The sequence below is a fragment of the Stegodyphus dumicola genome, chromosome X1 (assembly GCF_044657685.1).
Source record: "Stegodyphus dumicola isolate Sdum_Otavi_A_Nest chromosome X1, ASM4465768v1".
NCBI classification, from domain to species: Eukaryota; Metazoa; Arthropoda; class Arachnida; order Araneae; family Eresidae; genus Stegodyphus; species Stegodyphus dumicola.
The window spans coordinates 26,454,838-26,475,042 of NC_140780.1; the positions used below are offsets into that span (position 1 = coordinate 26,454,838).

Genomic DNA, 20,205 nt, shown 5'->3' on the forward strand with positions numbered 1-20,205 from the left:
GCGGAGGTGAGAAATTTCAAAATATGTAATTCTAATATGATGTAAATGAAATCTCCTTCACACTTCACCTTCTACAGCTACGAGTATTGACAAGGTAAACTATAGGCTGAGTCACCATAATAATTAAATCTTGTATTTTATTATTTTCAGATAATCATTATTGACTGAAGACAATGAGCGAACTTTACGTGCTTTACACTGAAATTGCATTTAATTGTTTTATTTATTTATTTTTTTTCATAAAGCATGAAACACTTGCATTTTGAGTCCTTTATATTTTAGAGTGAATGAAAAAATAATATTTAAAACATTAATTGTGCTCGGAATTCTACTTAATTGCACGTAGCTTTCGATAAGATAATTTAGTTTATTTTTTGCAAAATAACTGTGAATGAATCCTTGGCTCTCTAATCGACCGATGAAAAGTGAAGCGGCCTGTGAGTTTTCTAAGCCCCGACGCATGCGCATTTATGCTATTAAATCTCTTCCATCCTTTCCACGAAGTGATCTTTACATCCTCTGAGATGCTTTCCCAAATTCACACTGTCCCTCGGGCACCGAGATCGGGGCCCTTATTGGAGGGAAAATCCACATTAACAGAATATGCTGAGTAACGCATCTTCGGCATATCATCTACCGATAGTGAATTCATTTCACTGGAAGAGTTTCAGAGATCCACTTCATCGATCAGGACGTTCTTTCACCTGAGATGCCGTTAACGAACCGACTGGTGCTTTGATCTTAAAATGGCGCCATCGGAAAACGTGATTCGATCTCACCTTCTTCATCGGTTTGTTTAACAGCGGTGTAAAATATTCTGAGATCTAAAATGATGCTTCAAAGAACGGTTATTAAAACAGAAGACTGTTGCATAGAAAGATATCCTGTACTAAACTCTAAAGGTAATTCGAGGTAAGTGTTGCAGGTGAATTTAATTCTTTTTTAATAAAATTTTTATTTTCATCTTCGAATAAACTATAAGTAAGATAAAATGTGTACAGTTAAAAGTTTTAATATTAAACAGTTGAGACAAATTTTGCTGGAGGTAAACTAGCAGAATAGCAAAAAATCAGCCTTTTCTTTATCTACTATTACAAATAAGAATAACAAAGATTAAAAGAAATTTCGAAATAATTAGTAACGTTTAAGAAAAGTTTTTTCTTATGCTTTTCTTCGGACATATTAAATTTGTGAAAGTAATCTGGTAATCTTTATCTACGTTTGCGACAAATTTAATAATTTCAGGGAGGGAGAAGCTTGAGTATGAACTATGATTTTAATATTCTGCCAATAACGTTTATAGAGAATGAAGCATTTAAAATATTATTTAGGCTGCACTAAAATATGTAAATATTTTTAGAAAATATATGTTAGGTTTTTGTTCAAAAGGTATCTTTTTGGAACAATTTGTTAAACTTGTTTCATTTAAAATGGGATGATTTTCTGAATTCTCCAATGCACCTGTTGTTTAATTCAGTCGTTGAATGCTTTCAACAAATTAAATTGTGTAAAATAAGTTCACGCATTCTTTTCGGTAGTAATATTAGTAAGTATTTTAATTTTATGGTTATATATAAAGTTTTTTATAATTAATTCAATTTATAATTAACTTTTCTAAACCATTCATATTTTCCAATATTAATATTTAGTCATATAGTTACCGATTTTTGGAAAAGAAATGTATTTATGGACATTTCGATATTTCCAGAAGATAAAATTTTCTAGCTGATAATCGATAAAATAATTAAAAATAAAATGAAATTTCAAAATTTTATATTTTTTCAAATTACGGTTTCCAACTTCATTAGGCGAAATAACGTAGCTATATTCTTATTACTTAGGTTGATATATCACTGACTAACAAATACTGCTTCAAATGGTGTTTTATTTCTTTCAAAATCATTTTATAATGTTTTCACCAGAAATGGCATTCCCACATATATAATCAAGTATTGTTTTCATTTTTGATCTGTCTGAGATATTTCAGTAACATTCACCCTTCTTTTCATCCTGCACAATAACCTGTTAATACGCAGAAAATAATTTAATGTTGTTAATCCTGTCATAAATAAACCGCAATTTAAATAAAATTTCTCAAAATAAGTTTATTAGTTTCCGAATCAAGGACTAAATTTGTACAGTCATTAAGTTTTTTGAAGGAGAAGAGGTGAAAAATTTGCAGTGCCCTAACCGAAACTTGAACCCTGGATCGCTCGAATACGCGTCGATTATGTTTCCAATTACATCACAAAGGCATGCGGGAAAAGAAGGAGATAATATCTTATATACTCTTCGTTTTAAGCGCCACTGAGGATGAGGTTAGGTTATTTAATTACGGTAAAGCCTCGAGGGCTATCTGCCTAAGGGGAGGGATGCCTTCGTGGAGGACTTTGTAAGGAAAACTGGCTCGTATACACGTTACACACGGGGAAAACCACGAAAACACCCATGCAGCCAGCCCGTTCGCGGGATTCGAACCTCCCACTGAGGATGAGAGGAACCAGTTGTCAAATCCTCTTGGTGACGAATTATCGACCACCACCTTTTAGTTCCGGCGACACTTGAAGAGTCATTAGGTCTTTTTAAAAGAGAAGACGGAAAAAATGTGCAGCACCCTCTCCGAGACACAAACCCTGGACCTTGCGAATACGCCTCGAGTGTGCTTCCAATTACACCGCGAAGGCATGCAGAAAGTAGGTAGAAAAATACCTTATAAATTGTATATTTTGGTATGCAGAAAAGTTTTATGAAAACCTCATTAGTAATGCCAAATGTTATCACTTATACGAAATTAAACAAAATTTATGCCATTTTAAGCTGTAAATATCTCTTTTGATTTTAGAATGAGTTCTTAGATATGTATACCCCCAACCTCTTAGTTTTGTATACTCTCTTTACATAAGCATTACAAAAAAAAAAAAAAAAAAAAAAAAAGTAAGCATAGTTATGCTACATGTAATAGATAATAGCAAATTTCGCGTAAAATATATTCAAGTGAATATATAAAGTCACTAACCGGACGTGTAATTTTAATTTCTGTGTCCTGTGAAAGTAATGACTACATATCTTTTCTTCTGTATTTGATAATATATAACAAAAGTACTAAGAACGTCATTCCTCTCTAAGAAAATAACCTTTTTCCTAAATCTCGCACTTTTTTCCTAAATTAGTTCGATTTATTTCAAATATGATTATAAATCATTGCAATGTATAGAAATCTGACACTTTCAGGTGCCAAATATATTTTCTTTGCAACAAAATTTAAAAAAAAATATATATATTTGTGTAATAGCGCTTATATTTTAGATAAAATCCGTATAAAACGAAATTCTGCGGAGTCACCTTGGTTTTTGTAGAATGTTCAAGCAGTAGAACTTAAATGAAGGGTATTTTAAGTATTAAAGAAATGTTTTATTTCTGGAATGAACAAAATATGATAAAATGATTTGTTTCGCTGTAATTACTTATTTTCCTCTTGTGTTTGCGTATATATAAGGAAAGGAATGTCAGTGCCTCTTAAATGAATTGTCTTTTCATATGAGAGATGCCTTTACAGGCTAGAGGGCACTTTAATTTTGCTTAATTCTACTTAATTTTATATTTTTGTAATATCTCAGAGTATTATTTCATGTTTATTTAATCACAATATTCTGAAAATTAAATCGTCACAAAAGGTAATTATAGCATAAACTGTCATTCTTCAAGAGAAGCCGTAAAGAACATTAACTTTTTTAAGCAAAACGAACCGTACCCTCACCTGGATCTTCAAATATACTAACCACTTACACCATGAGAAACATGCACGACAGAATTCGATAATTCCTTACAAAGCATTATTATTGGTACAGAAATAAATAACAGTCCAGTTCATGTAACAAAACATTCGCAGCACATGTAAAAGTCACGCTTATTAGAATTTATTACAATGTGCCAGTCTGAAAAACTATCCTTACTAAAAAAATCATAATTTTCCCCTTTATTAAACAATCTTACAGAAGATGACCTCCTCCTGATAAAATTTGCTTAAATTAGAAACGATCTGATGTTATTATATGATCTAACACGTTATATCTTGCATCAGACGGAAGAAAATCTTACATATGTAGTGAGAAAAATGACTCTTTATGTTTCAGATCGAAACACTTTTCCTCGCAGAAATTTTAATTAGTGTCTTCACACTCAGAGGTAAAAAATATGGATTTTTTTGTTAATGTTATGTTTTAATATTTAATATATAGTACTATATATGCTTTCGATACAAACAGAATTATGTCTTTTAAGAAAGACATTTATTGCTGTCACCAATGTGCAACTTACTGAAATATTAGTTTAATATTAAAAGATTAAATTATTCAATGAATTTGCAATTAAGGAATGTTTTTTTTTAATATTTTGGATTTTCGAATAAATATTCTTGATTCATTATAAATGGCTTAGTTTCTTCAAAAGTTCTGAATTTCCGTATAAGTCTAGAAAATTTCTTTCCTTGTTTCTAAATTATTACTTGTTCGTCCTCCATTTTTATTTCATATTAAGTTTCCAAATTTATTTCTCAGCAGTTTAAATCTTAAATGACAACAGTTTCTAGCAAAAGAATTATTCCTGTATACAGAGAAAGAGATACATATTTTATTTCTCACCTAAAAGACAATGTATAGTGCAAAAGATGCAAATTTAAAAATTATCCTTTAAAATAAAGTAATGATTTATTGTCATGTAAACTTTTGCAGTGCTTAATCCATGGGAGACGTCGATGTCGACATTTACAGTATTAGTGGGCTTGGAAAAGGTTTGGACATGCATTCTGGAAGAAGTCGTCAACTTTGTCCTGCTGTAGTTATCACTCATGATTCAGATACGTACTCATCAGCTTCAATAAACCCTTCTTCTGGAGAAGGTCTTTTAAATTACAAAGGTCCTGGTGGTCTAGGATCTAGCACATTATCCCTCGCTGCAGACGGAAGAAATGGTGTTTACACTGCTGGACCCCCTTCCAGAACTGGATCTCCAAGACATAGTAAAATACATCCCAGTGAAGCAGGCGGTTTATCTAAATCGGGATCTACAATGGCAGTGTTTTCGACAGATGGTCAGCTTCCAGGAAGTAAGCATTACTTTCTGCTAAAATAAAACTAGATTTATTAATAATGAGCATGAATAGTACTTTCCAGTTTGCCTAGCACTCTACCGTAAATCTCTTGAGGGGACGGATCTAGCACCTAAAAAAGTTAACTAAATACAAGCTTTGAAATCATACGAAAAAAAATTTTCATTAAATTTGCGCCACATTCCTTCAGCCAAAAAATCCCTAACGACACTTCAAGTAGTAACAAAATAGTCATCTTTGTAAACTCAGTTGGCATGTGATTTCGAACGTAATTAACTCGAACGTAAATTCTTTTATGTACAAAAATTCTCTTATATTCGAATATAAGTACGTCGCGCGGCTATATGGTATATTTTGTTGGGCCACTTGAAAAGCCCCAAAGTCTTTTGATGCTTTGATTATTTGGAACGCATGTTCCAGTGTAACCAGTTGCATAAATTTGAAAATATTCCCATGTTTGTTCTGCTGTAGAAAATCAGACAAATAATAGTTTGCTTACATCCAGGATGACCAAACCGTGGCGCAAGCGCCAGGAAAAGGGTGTAAAGGACACTTTTATTTGACTCAACAGACGCCACCACTCATGTTTACAAAAGCCAACAATTATGGCTTAAATCAAAAATAATGAATTAACTAAAACTAAGAAAAGTAAGTTAGCCTAACGACTAGACAATTAGAGTAACGTGCAAATTGTCTTTGACATAAGGTTGACGTAACAAGCTCGATGCCGAAAATTAATTACAAGTGATGCTTCAGTCAATTCTGAGTGAGCCAGCGGGGTGTCGAGTTTTAGAAGCAGACTGTTTGCAAGAGAGTTTCGTGTGTTCGTGTTTTTTTTCTTTATTATTATTATTATTATTATTATTATTATTATTATTATTATTTTGTGTGATACGATGAATATAATTGTGATCTATTTGTTCTTTTTCAAAATTTTTTAGGATTTTGTACTTTCCCATGTTTTTTCTAAATTTCTTTTGCCCATTACAGTGTAAAATAAAGTGACCAAAGAAGAGCAGAAAGTTATAATAGACGTGAATTTATGAAAAGAGTGAAAATGAGTTATTATCAAATTCATCAGAAAAACTTTTGCATTGTTTGTGAAAGTACTTTTTCACATAATGGAAGACACGAGCTTAATAGATACTATAAAACACACTATCACACTTACAAAAAAATGAAGTTTATTCTTGGGTCTGAGTTGTGAAAACAATATGTGATTAAGAAAAGGGAAGAAATCAGAAGAAGACTAGAAGTATCATATGAAACTGCTTTAGCGTTGGAGGAAAAAACAAAACAAAACAAAAAATTAAAAAAAAAAAAAAAAAAAAAAAAAAAAAAAAAATCTGAAAGGTTTCAGATTTTTTTAGTGTGTTATCTGTATTTATTAAATATCATGTTCTTCGCACTTAAACAATGAAATTCAGTTCGAGAGCAATATCGCAAAATAATTTTTAAATGAGCATATCTTTAGGATTTCTGATACACAGTCTCTCGCGCTGGAGAAATATTTTTTTTGTACAGTGTTGCCATTGGTCTCTTTGTAATCGTTGAGTTTTCTAATCAAATATTCGTTGAAGTGTTACAAAATATGAAATCGATAATAAAACACATTTCAAATTCAAATTAGGGCTTCCACCTGCCCATATTCTATGGAAGCTTACGTTATTCAAATTTTGATGGCTCTAGGTACCATTGTTTTATCACAATGCAAGAAACATACATACATTCATGTAGATTCTTCATTATTTACTTTTTTTTAAAATAAAGACAGGGCGATAATATATGGTGGCAGACCCTTTGGACTTAAAAGAGAAAAAAAAAAAAAAAAACAAACCTTTCCTCGACAGAGAAGAAATTATTAAGCCTTGTCTCCAAATATTCGCAGGCCATCTTGATAATAGAGGTATTGAAAGGAAAGTAGACGAAACTGCTTATCAAGGAAGACAGTTATTAGACGTATCGAGGAACTCTCTCACAATGTATCCCAGAAATTGTAAGACCTTGTCCGTTCTTGTACTTTCTTTTCTCTAGCTTTGGATGAATCATCGTATATATCTGATGTTGCACAGTATAATGTTTCGTACGCTTTGCAAGCATGAAATGTACGAAACGTCATAAAGATTTGAAATGAATCATCACTAGGTCTTGTATCACTAGGTCACCACAGCCACACCGTAAAAAGGTGGAAAGGACCTTTTTGTTAGACTCAAGACAACAGACGGCACCCTTCGGGCATGCAAAAGTCAACAATTTTGGCTTAAATAATGAATTAACTAAGACTAAGAAAACTAAGTTAGCGTAACGGCTACACAATTAGAGTAACACGCAAGCTGGCTCAGACCTAAGATCGGCGTAGCAACCTTGATGGCGAGAATAACCCAAGGCCGCAGATTACTACTAGCAAGGGAATCAATTCAGCAACGTGGCCTTCCGCAGTCAGAACACGCTCTGAGTCTACCGTCTGTGACCTTCCTTTAAATACTCCGCTCTTTCTAGCACATTTGTGTGGAACACGGGAGCTAGAAATTTACATTCTGGTAGGAAAATGGAAATGAGGAGTATAGAAAAGCTGATTAACGTAAAGTAACTGGTTAAGAACTAAAGCATTTTTATAAGAGCAACTGATGATAGTTTTAATGTCTTTGAGACCTTACCAATATGGAGTTATTACATTGTAAAACAAGAGGATTAAACACATTTGGAAAGATAAAATCATACCTAGAAAATCTAAAATTAAATTGCAGCAAACTCATCAGTGTGTCTACTGACGAAGCACTGTCAATAATAGGTAAAGTCAATGACACTGTAACTTTGCTTGAAAATTCTTTAAATCTTCCTGTACTAAAAGATTATTATATCATACACCAAAAGGCATTGTGTGGCAAGAGTTTAAGCAACATGTTATGCTAGCGATTATGAAATGCTTGAATAAAGTTAGAGCAACATCATTAAACAGACGAGAATTGAAAAGTAATGTTCTGATTTTTAAGAACAGGAAAATGAACTACATGAAAGACCCCTATTATTTGACAACGACTTTGGTTACCCGATTTGGCACTGTTTGTTGATATTACTAGCATATCAATGATATAAATTTAAAACTACAAGGCAAAAATAAATGATTTCCTAGCTTAGTAAATGCATCACTTGAAAGGAAATTAAAACTGTTCATCTCTCAGTTAGAAAAGGAGAGCTACTTGCCGCATCAGACAGTAATGAATAAATTTTTTGCAAGTGAAATTTGATCTCCATACCTTTATTACTGCAAACTTGCGCTCTGTCTCAAAAAAGACTGTCCTTCTTAATAAAAGTTTTAATATCCGTAATGTACAGAGATGCCCACATGGTGATTAATTGCCATGACTCTACAGAGGCACTCAAACTAAAAGGTGGTGGACAATGATTTGTCACAATCAGAATTTGGCGATTGGGTCCACTAGTACCCACTCGCTCTTTTCAAAGCGGGAGCAGATATTTTCTCAGTCCTTCCAGCTTGCCTTCGTTGTGTAGTAGCATACTCGGCGTGTATTCGAGAGTTTCGGGTTCCCGGAGAGGGCATTGCTCATTTTCATGCACTCCTGCTTGAGTATCGTAATTATAGCACACTATTTAAGTTTTAAATAGTGTGCTATAATTACGAAGTAGGAAATTTTGAACTGTAAGCAAATTTTATTAAGTTTTTTTTTTTTTTTTTTTTTTTTTTTTTTTTAAATTTTTATGTCGCTTAGCTTTACCTTAGTCGTGCAAATTACTTTTTTCAAAGTAAAGTAAAAACAATTTGCACTGTAACATATTTAGTATTCAAGAAATCAAGAATATTTTAAGTACATTAGTAAGAAAATAAATACGAGGGTGGATCCAAAAAAAAAAGGAGGGGGGTTACGAGGGTAACAAATAATTATTTATCAACAGCAGATTGAAAATACATATGGGAACTAAGAGGCATACTTACCTATCATTTTTTCCCCGTAATCACCAAATCTATTTAGTTATTTATCTGAACGCAACAATTAATTGTTTAACCCCGACTTTGTAGAAATCCCGTCCCTGCCCATTGAGCCTTCACATCACTGTCTGAAGAGAACCTCATTCCAGATACTACGTTCCTTCAGTTTTGGAAAAAAGGTAATAGTCACTAGGCTGTATGAGGGGGGGTGACTCTAGATTTCCCACTTAAACTTTTACAACAATTCTTGAGTCTGAGAGAGCAGTATGGGAGCGGGCAATGCCATGCAGGAGGATGACACCATCACTCACAGGGTGCTTTACACAACTATTGCCATCAGCCTACACTGTGGAAATAAAGTATTTTCTCTCCAATAATTACTTTTCAAATGCTGATGCTTGTAACCCCACTTTTTTTTGGATCCACCTACGTATAAAAACTAAAAAGTGCATTCGGATATATCGAAACCATAAATTTTTTTATCAGGAACAGAAATATGATAAGGAATAGCGGTGGGGGAAGAAAGCAACTCTTTTGTGATTCAGCACTGATGTTACTGAGTAATATTCATAAAATAATTTTATACCCAAGAATATCTATTAATGCCTAAATATGTGACAATTAATCCCCATGTGGATATCCCCGTGCATTATGGATATTAAAACTTTTATTAAGAAGGGCAGTCTTATTTGAAACAGAGCGCAAATTTGCAGTAAGAAAGGTACAAAGATCAAAGTTCACTTGCCAAAAAAATTTATTCTTTACTGCCTGATGCATCAAGTAGCTATTAATTTAGCTAAACATCCCTACATAATTTTCCTGCAATATTTTGAAGTTTTGCTTTTATGCATCAACTAAAACGTTGAGATTCATGAAAAGGAAACATTTGCTAAGACTACTAGACTGTAATTAACCTAAGTATTCGAAACGAATTTTTATCTTATAAACTCTTTTTTCCTACAGCAGTAGTGAAAACGAGTTTTTAGTTTTTTTCAGTAACTGGTAAAAATCGCATTCGGTTTCTTTATGTAACAAACAGTAACTCTAGTGAGAAGTGCAGAATGGAACAGTACTTTTACTTATGTAACTATCCAAGCCCTACGAGAGATCAAGCCTTTGGACTTAGCCACCCTCATCTTCTCCAGTGCTTCTACAGCAGAAATGTCACAATTCTACATATACTTTAGGGTGAGGCAGTGAATCGAGATATTTTTAAAATTTATTTTGCTTATATATCACTTTTATCTTTCTTTGTATATCGGCTGTATGCCGTAATTCGCTATGCATGTGTTTTTATTAGAGTAAAAATAAATTATTCACTGTTTCAAAGTTGTATGGAATTTTGCTTAAAACTAAAAACTAAAAAGCTTAATTTGTGGCCTTGGCACTAATGTTCAAACTAAATTATGATTAGGAACAGCAAAAATTACAAACGAATAGCTAAGTTTATTGCTTTTTATTTTTCAGTTATCAAAATGAGCCGCTACTAGGATAACAATATTCGAAAACCAAAAAGAAATATAAATATAAATATGAACTTCTTGTTGCCATTCAGCATAAAAGAAATATAAATATGAATATTAACATCATGTTAAAGTAAATTTTATGAAATAATTAAACAATGAAAAAATATAAAATACTTGAAATAAAAAATAATTATTTCTCATGCAATAACTGGGCCACTACAAATTTCCTCTAAATGCTTTTAAACCGTTATAAATCACTTGGTTAATACAACTAAATTTTCTGCCCTCAGTACCCAAATTTGTCTTTCGTACACTCTTGTGCTTTTCAAATTTGCAACAGTCTGGTTTCGCAATTACTAATACGAACTTACTAGTAGCCACTTAAAACTGACAACTGTACTCCCGCTACACAAACTGCTTCAGTAAGTTTTAATAAATACATTTAAAAAAATCATAATTTGTACTATTGAGAAGCATTTACAAATAATAATATCAGTGTAAGAATAGTAAATCAGAGCAAACTAGATAAAGAAAATTTAAAACACAAGAAATACACTTTCCGTCTAATAATCATAAGAGCTTCTCTGTTCTTATAGAGCAAAAATGAATTAAATATAATTATAGGGATTAGGATACTTATCTGGTAACAATAATATGCCTTAAAAGAAATTCCGAGGAAATAGCTAGACTAATTTTGTTTGCGGAAAAAAAAAATTAAACAATAACTTTTAAATCCTGTGAAAACTGTCATGTTTAGGAAATTTCAAATATTAATGTTATATGAATGCTAAGACATACGAGTTTTAAGATTTTTTTAATGATATATTTGCCTCCAATTAAGAAGAAACCGATTAATAGCATGGCTAGGATTATTTGGCCAAGCTAAGCTCTTGAGGCCTGTCTGCCCTAAGGAAAGGGATGCTTTTCTGAAGGATTTTCTAAAGAGAACTGATTCGTATTTGGGTTACGCAAGCGGAAACCACGAAGGCTTTCACATGCAGACGATCCGTCTGCTAAGATCTGAGCTCTGATCAAACTGCCAGGTTCAGCAATTTAACCACTCGACCTCTGGTTGGACCAGATTTATAATAAAAAGCAAAAATGAAAATCACACATTCACCAGAGCTACATAAGAAATCAAAGCAAATGTAGACGCAATTGAAAGATGAATACTGTCGTGTACTGGAATATAATTCCATTATTAAGAGTTCTTTCCCTGTCTGATCCAAATCAAATGGCAAACGGTTAATTCCGTAAAATGATATCAAAGACGAAAACAGATTTTAAATATTAATTGAAGGTAATTGAGAAAAACAGCATGTGTTTGGATTCTTTCTTGTTTCAATCTTGAGGTTTTTAGCACAGTTTAAGAATTAAATTTGAAATTGAATGTTACTCTTTACAAAATTCGAATGCGCATCTTAATCAAGAATTATCTAAGAGCTGCACAGTTGTTGATAGACTAGAATTTACTCGGAATCGGCGTACTAAACTGGAAGAAACAGACCGACTAATCAATTTGACAATTATTTATATTTACATTTTTACGTATAAACTATCAGAGTTATTAAATATTCTTATCTCTTCTTCTTAAACAGAATGTTTTTAAAGTCTTTTAAAAATTCCTACATATATTCCCTTTTAAATAATTTCATTTAAATGTTTTGTATTATGATTTATTTCCTTTATCTGGTTTTTAAGTTTCAATATTTGTTTCAATATTAAATATGCGATAGCAAAGAAATTGCATTATAGTCAAGTCGTAATTTCTCCTTTAGTACTTATATAAAGAGATATTTGGTGTTGAACAGAGTTATTAAATTTACCTCAGAATTTGCAATTAGTAATCTAATTTAGTTATAACTCTGAGAAAGCTCCAAACGTCTTCCGAACTTGTTCAAGCCATGATGAATTAATATTAGGCTTGGAGACATGAATGGCCGAGAAAGGGTACTAAATCCTCGAACGTAGTTAAGAAAATCCTGCATGCGGTCGTCAAGCGTTATTTTGTTGTTAAATGGCATTTTAATGATTTCATGTCATAGACAATACAACTGGCTGCAGAATGTCGTCAAGGTACATACGAAACATCAGACTGCTTTGTGACAAAATTAAAGATCTGCTTCCAAGAGATGGCTCCCTAGATAGTCCCCACAGGTTTAATAGACATGTGCCGCTCGAGAATAAGTGCAGGATCAGAATTCTAACCACTCATGTTTCACGTAAGTATCAGGTATTAAGAGAGAGTGAGATTCATCAGTAAATACAGCTCGTCTAAGACCGGATAATGGCAAGCACGACCGAGATTATGAAAACTTCGAAAGGCTTTTCCTATTTTGGTAAATTACTGGTAGCCTCCTTACCGGACTTAATCGAAGCTTCTACAGTTCGTTTCTGAATCGTAAAACTAAACAGTTTCTCTGTAGCTGTGATCAATATGGCTGCTTGTGACGTCGGGAATATTCCATACGCAAGAAAGATAATCGAATAGATGCAACAATCTTTTATTCACATCACTATCACAACGCTCACTCATATACATAAACTGTAATTTACACACATTTAAAAATATTATTGAACTTCCTAGTTGGTGACAAAAACAGGTCATGATGGCATCCGTCACACCTATCCTCGGCAGAATAAAGCTGCGCCATTTTAACTCGTTTCAACCCTATCTACCACAGCCACGATCTAGAATAATCTGCTATTCTGCTTCGCAGTCCCAGTACCTCGGATTAACCTGGTTGCCATCTAGGGTTACGGAAAACTGTCGAGTTCGTAACAAGCTGATACATGTACTGGACAATCTCGTTTCGGTTAGTCCTACGTTGCGGTCTCTCTTTAATTCAGACAGTCTTTAGTAGTGCCGTCAAATAAAAAAAATATCTTACAAATACCTTACAAAAGCATTTTTGCACACACGGTGCAGTATCCAGTTAGACAGGAAAATCCAGTTAAAATTTACTGAGAACATCGGTTCTTTTAAATACTGCTGCACCGTTCTCATGTGAGATGAGTGAAAATTATAAGAGCGCTGAAATTCTAATCATTTACTTAATCATCCGAACAACATATGCATGCCGAGTTTGGTGGCTTTAGCTCGGATTTTCATGGGTGCATATATATAAGAAAATCTATAAATAATTATATTATATTCTAGGAAATGTAGAGGAAAATTAAGATAGTACAGGTGTACTACTGCGGAAATTAAAAACTGGAATTCGTAATTTATAAATACTAAATTAATAACAAAGTAAATTAAAACATTAGAGCAATTAAAAATCGTTGTTGATTTAAAAAAAAAAAAAAAAAAAAAAAAAAAAAAAAAAAAAAAAAAGATCCTGACTTTTAAAGGGGAGTTGGAATCTCTCTACACAATCACTAACAATTCAAAAGTATTGCGTTTCATCTTTTTCGCATTTCTGAACAAAATCTCTATTTCAATTTCAAATTTGCTAATCAGTTTCATAAAATATCTGAATTTAAGTCCTAAATAATTTCAGAAATCTGGAAAACAATACTCCAACGCGATGATGGGAAATTAATTTCAGAAATAAAAGTAGTACCTATTCAGTAAAATATTTAAAAATAAGGAATAAATGAAAAATAATAAGAATCAATTAAATAAAAATTAAGAAGTAAATGAAATAAAATCAACTAAAGAAATATAAAAATAAATGTCTTATAAACAATGGGTTTTTCCATAGTAATGGCTAAAATTAACTAAAAATTTTACTTACATTTTACCCTAACCAAAGGTGATTTTTTAAAATAGCCACACTCACAGCAACATGCATGATGACGCTAACGTTTGACATGAATAATGTTTGGGAGAGTCCATTTACTGTTATATTACTAGCTTTGTATTGGCGTGAAAAACAGACCGGCTGGGGAGTGCAATTGATGCGGATTTTCTTACATGGCATGATTCATGTAAGAAAATCCTTAAGAAATCCATGCCATGTAGAGGAAAATGATATTTCTTACATGGCATGATTCATGTAAGATAAATTGAATGTTACTCTTTACAAAATTCGAATGCGCAAATTTTACGTGGCATGTTTTCCTCTACATGCCACATAAAATATCATTTTCCTCTACATGGCATGATTCAGCAAAAAGTGACAGAAAGCTGTACTAAAAAACTATTTGGTAATATACAGCAAAATAAAGAAATGCGGAATAGAAACCAATAATGTTATAATTAACTCTGGCTGAAAGTCAATGCAAAAGGAAATAAGTATACATCTATGAAAGGAAGAGGCCAGAATATATATAGAATTTTCTTGCAGTTTAATTACAAAATATACAAATCTTTAATCCTAGTAAAACATCTTTTCTTACCCTGCCTTTCGGTTTAAAATAAGCTTATCATAACTTGTTAGCTTAAATTTGATATTCAACACCAACATTTTTAGGAAAATAATAAATTGTGTTATAAGGTATTTCTTCCACATTCTTGGCGTGCCTTCGTGGTATAGTGGTTCTGCACGCTGGGCCGGTATTCCAGAGGCCCGTGGTTCGATTCCCGGCGAAGCCGGTTGCTAATTTTTCATCTCTCCGGCTTCAAAAAAATAACCGAATGTCTCTACAGTGGCGCCCGAACTAAAAGGGTTGTGGATGATGACTCTCCACACCCAGGATTTGGCGACTGGGTCCCCTAAAAATTCCAGTCGCCCTTTAAAATTGTGAGTATATAAGGTATTTCTCCCACCTTTTTGGCGTACCTTCGTGGTGCAGTGATTTTGTACGCTGGGCCGGTATTCCAGAGGACCGTGGTTCGATTCTTGGCGATGGCGGTTGCTAATTTTTCATCTCTCCGGCTTCCAAAAATAACCTAACGTCTCTACAGTGTTAGCATTTTAGTTTTTTTTTTAAATACTTGTGTAAGTATCTCATCTTTTAATTCGTCAACTTTTAATTCGTACGGATTGTTTTTAGTTCTATTAATTTGACTCAGTATTGCGTTTCCTATTATTCTCCTGGATATATAAGAATTCCGGTCAATAAGTTTAATTGTATTAAAATTAAAATCTCTTCCTTTATCGTAAAGTGAATTTTTTTGTAGTTAATGATATGTAGGCTAAGATAATCTACTTCATGTTGATTCGTATTGGTTTTATTAATTTAAGCAAGGAGGATGGATTGGGAATCTTTCTATGGAATTATAATAATTAAAAGTAATTACATTGTCAATGTATCTGTAGGCATTTGCAAAATATTTTAAATTTGTTTGGTCAAGATAAAACTAAAATTGTTGAAACTAAAATTCTATAGTAAATAAGTCAGAAGGGTAAAGTCGTGTTGGTTACAGCAATTTTGTAATAATGGTAAGAATATTAGTAGAGTAAAACTTTATCTTTCTTTCTTGTTTCAGAATGTAACACAACACTTTAGGTGAACATTGTCTCCTTTTAGAAATAGGCAAATTGGCCATGTTCGAATACAAATAGGAAATAATAGGTGACATTTTGACTTGTGAATACTCAACAGCTGAGTACCAAAATTCTACAAAACACGAACTTAAGGTTTTACATTTTCTTGTAAAAGAATAAAAAATTAGTTTTGATCTCAACAATCATTTCCATAGGATATCACAGTATTTAGCTTGTTTCGTAATTTTGTGAGTAGTGTCTCAGTCATATGATATTTTACAACTACCTTAAACTCCCTTTAACCTCGTAGAGTTATTAGGTTATTTTTGAAGCAGGAGATGCGAAAAATGTTCAGTGTCCTCGCCGGGGATCGAAACTGGACCTCTCAAATACGCGCAGAGTGTGCTACCGTTACACCCCGATGGCATGCTGGAAGGAGGGAGAAAATACTTTACATACTCCCCCTTTTAAAGGGCGACAGGGAATTAGAGGACCCAATCGCCGAATCCTGGTGGTGACGAATTATTGCCCACCACCTTTTAGTTCGGGCGCCACTGTAGAGTCATTAGGTTATTTTGAAGCATGAAACATGAAGAACGTACAATGCCCTCGCCGGGACTCGAACCTGGGCCTCTCTAATACGCGCCGAGTATGCTGCCGTTACACCACAAAGGCATGCTGGAAGGAGGAAGAAAATAACTTATAAACTTATTATTTTAAACGTAATTAATGTATCGAATCTTTAAATTTTCTACTTTTCAGTATGTAATTAAATTCGGTTCTAGATGTTTATAACTTCACTCTTTAGATTACTTTTGAATTAGCTAGTTACGATATCATTTTTTAATGTAATTTAATGTTTGCTTAACTGTACACATTGCGGTAAAGTTACAATTTTGAGTTCAATAATAATGTGTAGTATACATAGTTGAACTTTTCTAAATGACTGCTCACTTCCTATCACTTATGCCAGATGTGTTTTTTAATACAGAGAATCATTATATTAAGTGCTCAAGTAATTCATTCTGGATGTCTGATCTACTAGTCTACACCTTAACGTAATAGTGTCTGTCACTAATTATGATCTGTATGACTAACAAAAATAATGCTTAATGTCATCACTCTCAAAGGTGAAGATTTACTCATTATAAAATTAGTTGTGTCCTACAAACCATAAATGCAACGGGTGTGGTTCAACCAGTAAGGTCATATCTTCAAGGGCAGTAAACGTCGAAGAATAGTTAAAGAAAGGTGAATCGATATTGAGCCAAAACTAGTTTACTCTATTCAGTTACGTTAAAGAAAAAACTGTATAATTCATATCGCGAGAGAAAAGCGTCTGCATTTGCAACCCGACCGTTCAGGCTCTGTTCTGAGGGGGAAAAAAGAAAATCTTACTATTCTTGAGAGGGAAAAAAATTACACAATTTCAGAAAAATATGAGTCCGAACACATATATATATATATATATATATATATATGTAGAGAGAGAGATAACCAGAGGGCCATACATTTAAGAGTTGTCAGCTTATATTGTTTTATGTCAGTTACTGTTTTTTCTAAAAAATATTTTTAAAACATTAGCTTTCTGTTGCCATTTATCATTTAAAAAAATTCTCTCTTGCCTTGACTACGCGCTTGAAAACCCCTTGAAGTTGTGAATTATCGCTGTGGCTTGTACGACGTCTCGAAGAGGAGGAATATCTTTTACATTCTTCACTACGAGGAGCAAACCGGGAATCTTTTGATGACGAGTTTGGGCGCTTCTTTATGGGTTAATTATGTAGGCTTCTTTAAAAAAGCGCATCTTAGTCACCATGATAATATCTTTCACGGCAAACAACTTCTCTTTGTCTCACTTGAACACTTAAAATGATTCAGAAGAATTCCTGTAATAGTAGAAGAGATCTGTACTACAGTATTTACTTCGCGTATACAATCAACCATATGTTAAAAAATTTGTTCTGTAGACAGAACTTCGCAATGAAACTCTTCAGTCTCTAATTTTTTCCTCGATGAGGATTCCGGTTTTAAAGAAGTCGATAATTCAGCTTCAAAAACCGTACAGAAACACACACATTTGTCTATGATTGAATCGATGTGTTTCACTCAGTAGTATAGAATCAGGCTGAATCTCTTCAAACTTCATTGAATCGTGATCATTTTCTTCAAACTTCATTGAATCAGGATTATTCTCTTCAAACTTTATTGAATCAGGACGATTCATCCAACACCATAGTATTAGGGGTTGGATTTCCCCTTGGGCCGAATCAACTCTTGAATTCTGAAACACAGGTTAATCTTTAAATGGAAAAATCATTCGTGGCCCGCGTTGGGATGCCAATTTATAACCAGGAGGCCATACATTTAAGCATGTTAACTTCTATAGTTTTATATCAGCTACTGTTTTTTTCTAAAACTATTAAACAAATTTTAGCTTTCTGTTGCTATTTACTATTTTAAACAATCTGTCTTGCCGTGACTACACGCTTGAAAGCTGTGAGGTTACACACACATATATATATATATAGGTAGATAGATATTAAACCCCATATATATATATATATACCCATATATATATCCCATATATATATATATATACCCATATATATATCCCATATATATATATATATAGGTAGATAGATATTAAAAATTCCCAACTTCGCACACTTTTATTAATATCATAAATGCGAGAGATAGCGCAGAAGTGAAACTTCGTACCACATATAAAATATATATAGTGTTAAAGATTAGAAATATTAAGAATATGTCTTTGATGCAAAGGGTGTAAGAATGCTTAAAATCTGTACTTCTCGAGAAACCTTCTCTAGAAGCTGGTGATATACAAAGAGTGTGAGACCCATCGATCTAGTCACCCGGGATGTTCTCAATCAAAACTGCGGTGGAAGTGGGCAAATGTAGTACTGCCATCTGTAACGTGCAAGTACTGCATAGTTGCGCAAATTGCAGGCAAGAATAATGACACATCGAAGAAGAGGCAGATTGAAATACCGATTTTTATTTCGGAAATCGCTTTTATCTATTTTTTATGTGTTGGAGGTAGCATTGTATTTTGAGTAAGAAGCTCGTGCCAACACGTCTCAGAATTCGATCGCGAGAGAATTGTTGTCTACTGTTGCTGAGGATTATTGTACTGTGAATGGTTATTCACAGTAGTCGAGACCTAATGCTTGTTTTGAGGATTTTCAATCGAGTGGTCCAGCAGGGTAACACAGAGCAATATATGGGATCTCAGCGGCTTCGAACTATCAGTATCTGAGACGGCAAATATCTCCTCCGCACCGCTTTTACAGGCAGATCAGGTTGGATAAAGAAAAAGAGTGCTTTGCACAGTACCATGTATTTGCTCTTTCAGACTGTTTGTTACAGGAGGGCTATATCCTCTTTCTTTGACACCTCTTTCAGTGCACCACCCTTATTTTATCTTCTTTACACTTCTGATTCCACTTTTAGTCTGGTGGGACTATGATCTGCATTTCTGTTTGCTTTCCTCTCAAGTCTTATTGTCGTCTGTCAGATACACTAGAACTGTTCTCAAATTTCGATTTTTATTGCCCTTGCTTCAAAATATTTTGAGCATGAGGGTTTTTCTTCTTCTGGGCTATGATATCCCTTTTTTTATCCAAAGCTGTCTTGAGTTCTGCGTTGCTTTCTTCTGCAGCCAAAGCTAGGCATTGTTCCGTCAGTAAATTAAACATATAAGAAAACGTGTGGTAGATCCCTTCATTTCAGTCTTTTTGTATGCTTTCCGTTTTCAGGAATGCATTCATTTGTGCTATGCATTTATTAACTTTCATGAGGAGGTCTTTCGAGATTTGAGCCTCTCTGACTTGAAGCAAATCCTTTCATTATGCTATAAATACTTTTTAACTCTTTGTCCGGCTTGCGGTGAGCTCTCCGGCAACCTAGGGTTCACATCAGAGAAAAAGAATTTACAGCCACGTTTAGCCCTCAGAGTGAAAGCCCCTACCACGTCAAGGTACTGGCAACTTTCTGGAATGTATACTTAACAAAAGACCCAAATCAAGTAAGCCAACCAATATAAGCAATTCTTTATTATAAAAGCAACCACAGATAGCTACTAATATATATATATATATATATCATTCCCCGAAGGGTTACTTCAAGCTGACGAAAGACTGGCACGACAGCACCCACTAGCCAGTACGGCGTTTTCAAATCTGGCATCGAACTGAAGCCGCATGGACTGCAGTACCAACGAATACCATCCAGAGTCCGTTGGACTCCATGATTACCCGTATAGCAAGTACTATTCTTGCCAGAGGA

At 33.6% G+C, this 20,205-nt stretch overlaps 1 protein-coding gene across 1 annotated transcript in view; it reads left to right on the forward strand.

Moving 5' to 3' along the window:
• The first annotated feature begins 507 nt into the window (after positions 1-507).
• The window catches only part of LOC118189434 (solute carrier family 35 member F3-like), a 51,875-nt gene continuing 32,177 nt past the window's right edge, over positions 508-20,205 (forward strand). The window contains exons 1-2 of the mRNA XM_085807943.1: positions 508-912; positions 4,731-5,104. Coding sequence (XP_085664069.1) covers positions 4,741-5,104 — 364 coding nt within the window. The 5' untranslated portion in view covers positions 508-912; positions 4,731-4,740. The remainder of the gene's footprint in view (positions 913-4,730; positions 5,105-20,205) is intronic.